The 4,017-nt window shown below is 32.5% G+C and overlaps 1 protein-coding gene across 1 annotated transcript; it reads left to right on the top strand.

Moving 5' to 3' along the window:
• Window positions 1–2,266: 2,266 nt before the first annotated feature.
• LOC143057367 (cyclic GMP-AMP synthase-like receptor 2) lies at window positions 2,267–3,529 on the top strand. Its single transcript, XM_076230672.1, has one exon. It carries the CDS (start codon window positions 2,267–2,269, stop codon window positions 3,509–3,511), a length of 1,245 nt encoding a protein of 414 aa, XP_076086787.1. The 3' UTR covers window positions 3,512–3,529.
• Window positions 3,530–4,017: the final 488 nt, after the last annotated feature.

Here is a 4,017-nt window from a genome sequence, read left to right as displayed (position 1 = left end):
AGGGCACATGCTACCACTCTAAATTGATGCCAGCAAAATGTTTTAGTCATACTGTTCCATTGTTATGTCTGTTGTGTTGTTTTTGATTTTAACGAACGCAATCTATGTTTCACTGGTAAATTATTAAACCAGGGATATCGTTACCATAAATTACTTAAAACCTTTACTAAATTTTTCCATAGATATAAAGATTTGGTTTTGAAGTTTGGTTGTATCTGTACTTGTTTTAAACGGGATAGCACATCCTCATTTTTACGGAAGAGTTGTTAACCGTGACCGTAAAATTTAGAAATGATCCATGTAAACTTGTCAATCCTTTAACTGTTTAAATACACTTATTGAATTCTAAAAGGTTACCTATTCAACATGTTCAACACTGTAATAAGATCATTGACTATTGTTTGTTTATTGGTGTAAATATTGATTGTGTTATCAGTAAATTAAAAGCTAACTAAATTTTACTTGTATGTTATATACATTTAAATATTCATGGATCTACAATCTGTCGATACCTGTAACTTGGCATTGCACAAGGTCATGTTTTTCTCTGGTTGTCTTTACATTGAATCCATTGGATTTTGGATGTGTACGGATTAATAGTTTAGTCTTAGATGCATTGTTTTTCATGAGTTGTTAGCGGCTTTGAACTAGCTGTCAGATAACTGCCAGTACTCTCAGATCTGTTCATTGTGTCTTTTTGTGTCGGAATGTATAAGTATCCTCACACGTTCACTTGTATTTTTGTCCATCTGATGAGTTAAGCCTTTTTCAACAGATTTGTATAGTTCGTTCTTATATTATACTGTTCTACCACTGTTCCAGGTTTACTTTTTTTCAAGAAGTCACTGAACCATTGAAATGAGGTCAAGGACATTGGACATGTTACTGACAGAAACTTTGTAACATGAGGCATCTATATACAAAGTTCCCAGGTTAGGGAAGGGTTTGGGATCCCGCTTACATGTTTAATCCCGCCACATTATTTATGTATGTGCCTGTCCCATAGTTGAAGGCCGTACGTTGACCTATAGTTGTTAATGTCTGTGTCATTTTGGTCTGTTATGGACAGTTGTTTCATTGGCAATCATACCACATCTTCTTTTTTATATTTAAGTATGAAAAATAAAAGGGTCATAAATACTTTTATAGGAGTTTTGAAAAAAAAAGAATGGTACAATTAATATAAGAGAAAAGCAAGAATCAAAAACGTTTTTTACTGTACGAAAGAATAAATAAATTTTCAAACATTCCGTTTAAGTCATGTCTCTAATTAATTAATGTCAATTTATAAGCCCTCTTATGTATTTAAGAGCTTTTCCCTGATCAATTTCAATTATTTTTAACTTTACTTAACTAATAAGTGTAATATAACACATCATCTGAATATTCAAATCTCGTTTGATTTAAGTTTAACGTTCTAAACAAACAATTGTTTATACTGTGGAGAACTAAACTGTCAATAAAACTAGTGAAGGCATCATAAATGAACAGTTTTTGATAATATATACCTTGAACAAAATTATGTTCTTACCATGTTTGTTTTAATTTTCTAATTACAGATATTATAACACCAAACATATCACAAGCTCTTTACCGCTATTTATGTCAAAATATCGTAGGCACGGAAAAGCATGTTAAAACAATCAGATTAATGAACATGATGAGAGACAATTTGTCGAATAACAAGAAGGAAACAGTAATAACAAGTGGAAGCATTGGAGAAGGACTTGACATGCGAGGAAGTGATTTTGATATTATGTTTGTGAGCAAATCAGTTGAGGTTATTGAGAATGTACAACCTGACTTTGATACACGTAGAATTTATTTGTCCATGGATACAGACGATGTAAAGCCTGGTTATACTTTATTAAGACTAGACTATAGCAGAGATCCGTTTGGTCTTTTTCAATTATGTGAAGAACATTATGGTAAAAGTTATTTTTCTAGTGCATTATGTAAGGGACAAATGTTATTGTTATTGAAACCAGGCAACCAAATTCATGGACCGTGTATATCTGACAGAAATGGAGGTTTTGATTCTGCCTATTGTTTACATGGTAAAACGTGGATATCTTCTGCTGTAAATTGGATGACAAGATCAAGTAGCTCATGGCCGAGTCATAACGTCAGACAGAGTATTATAAAACACGGAGTACTTTTTGTACCGATCGGAGTTCACGGATCACCAAAAGAAGATCTAGAATGGCGAGTATCTTTTTCAGTGACTGAAAAACGTCTAATTAATACATTTACTCACACCCAATTAATGTGCTATGCTCTCTTAAAAATAATTTTGAAAGATGATATAGCAAACGATTCTGAATGTAAAGATTTACTCTGTTCATATTTCCTTAAAACAACTATTTTCTGGATATCTGAAGAACAACCATCATCTGTATGGACACCTGATAATCTTATAACTTGTTTTATGCGATGTTTCAGCAGGTTAGTCTATTGTGTTGAGCATTCGGTTTGTTCACATTACTTCATTCCAGAAAACAACATGTTCGAGAACAACATAGAGGGCCGTGCTCGTGATGTACTTTTAAACAAATTAAACACGTTACACAGCTATGGTTGGCGATTCATTTTATTTTCAGATCAAATATCTAACTTTGCTGTATCGATGTGGAATTTTCCAATTGAACCATTTACATTATATGTAAATGACGTTAAGAAAATAGTTCAATCCAGAACTTTGCGTTTTGCTAATGGTGACTTCAAATTTTATTCTGAGTTAGATATACATGTATTCGACGCAGGATTATTACACAACATATGGTGTCATAAATTTTCATTAAAACACTTGTATGCATACTACATATCACAGAGGTGCAGTAAACAAGCTCAGAGTTTACCACTTGATGGTGCAATTATCAATAATAAATACCAATACAAACAGTACAAATCCTGTTTAAGTACTCTTCTAACGAATGTTTATCATGACGCTGTTTCTGGATGGCTTATGGTGGCTTCATTTTTTTACAAAACAAAGCAATACAGGAAAGCTTTACACATCATTAGGTATTCTATATCGAAATGTACTTCCGATAAACTGTTTTTGGAATTGACTCTGTCACATATCCATTACCAGTCACTTAAACTGCTGTCATTCAACAAGACGAGTGTGGCTTGTCTTCTGAAAATACTATTCGTAGATATTATACAATTAACAGATAATTCAACGTTAACACCAGAAGAACTTTTAATGGAGGGATGTAATAACGAATATTATATTCCATCCACAGCGTATGCTTATTTCCTTAGTGTTCTTTGTCATTATCACCTCAATGATGTTAGACATTGTCAGGATTCTATTCAAGATTTAAAAATTGTTATAGGAGAAAGATATTTGATGGCAAATGTGAGGATTACAGCGGAGGCCTACATTTTATTGGGAATTGCTTTACAATTATTTGGCGACAAGGAATCCGCACGACAAGCTTTCTTACAGTCTTTGGAAATCTACCCGGATGAATCGAACAATTCTGCCGCAATGAGACTTTTGTAATATTGTGAAGATGAACACATAATTGGTCCGTGTAACACTTATCAATTCAAAGTTTTAAAACGTTTTGAAATTTTAGATTTTTGGAATTTTGATCAAAGTTTTAAAATATCAAAATTTCAAATTGCGTAAAAGTTTTGAAATTAAGAAAGTTTAACCAAATAATCAAAATATCAAAATTCTAAATATCGTTTTTAAATTTGATAGTTTAAAAATTTGATCAAACTTTTAAAATACTAAACCTAACGTGCAATTTTGATTATTTCACTTTTTGAAAGTGATATTTTAAATTTTTGATTAAAATATCAAAAATAGAAAAGGGGCGAAAAGAGGGAAACATATACACACGGCACCTATTTAAACCGGCATCAAAAAGGCCAGAGGCTCCTGAATTGGGACAGATGCAGGCCCACAAATGCACATATTTCGTGAGATCACAACCCCCCCACCTCTACCTCTAGAAAATGTAGAATGAACTAACATTCACACAGTTAATTAAACACACTTTA

This window comes from Mytilus galloprovincialis, chromosome 13, assembly GCF_965363235.1.
Source record: "Mytilus galloprovincialis chromosome 13, xbMytGall1.hap1.1, whole genome shotgun sequence".
Classification (NCBI taxonomy): domain Eukaryota; kingdom Metazoa; phylum Mollusca; class Bivalvia; order Mytilida; family Mytilidae; genus Mytilus; species Mytilus galloprovincialis.
Note: the sequence above shows the minus strand (reverse complement) of the source record. Positions and strands in the feature narration are given on the sequence as shown.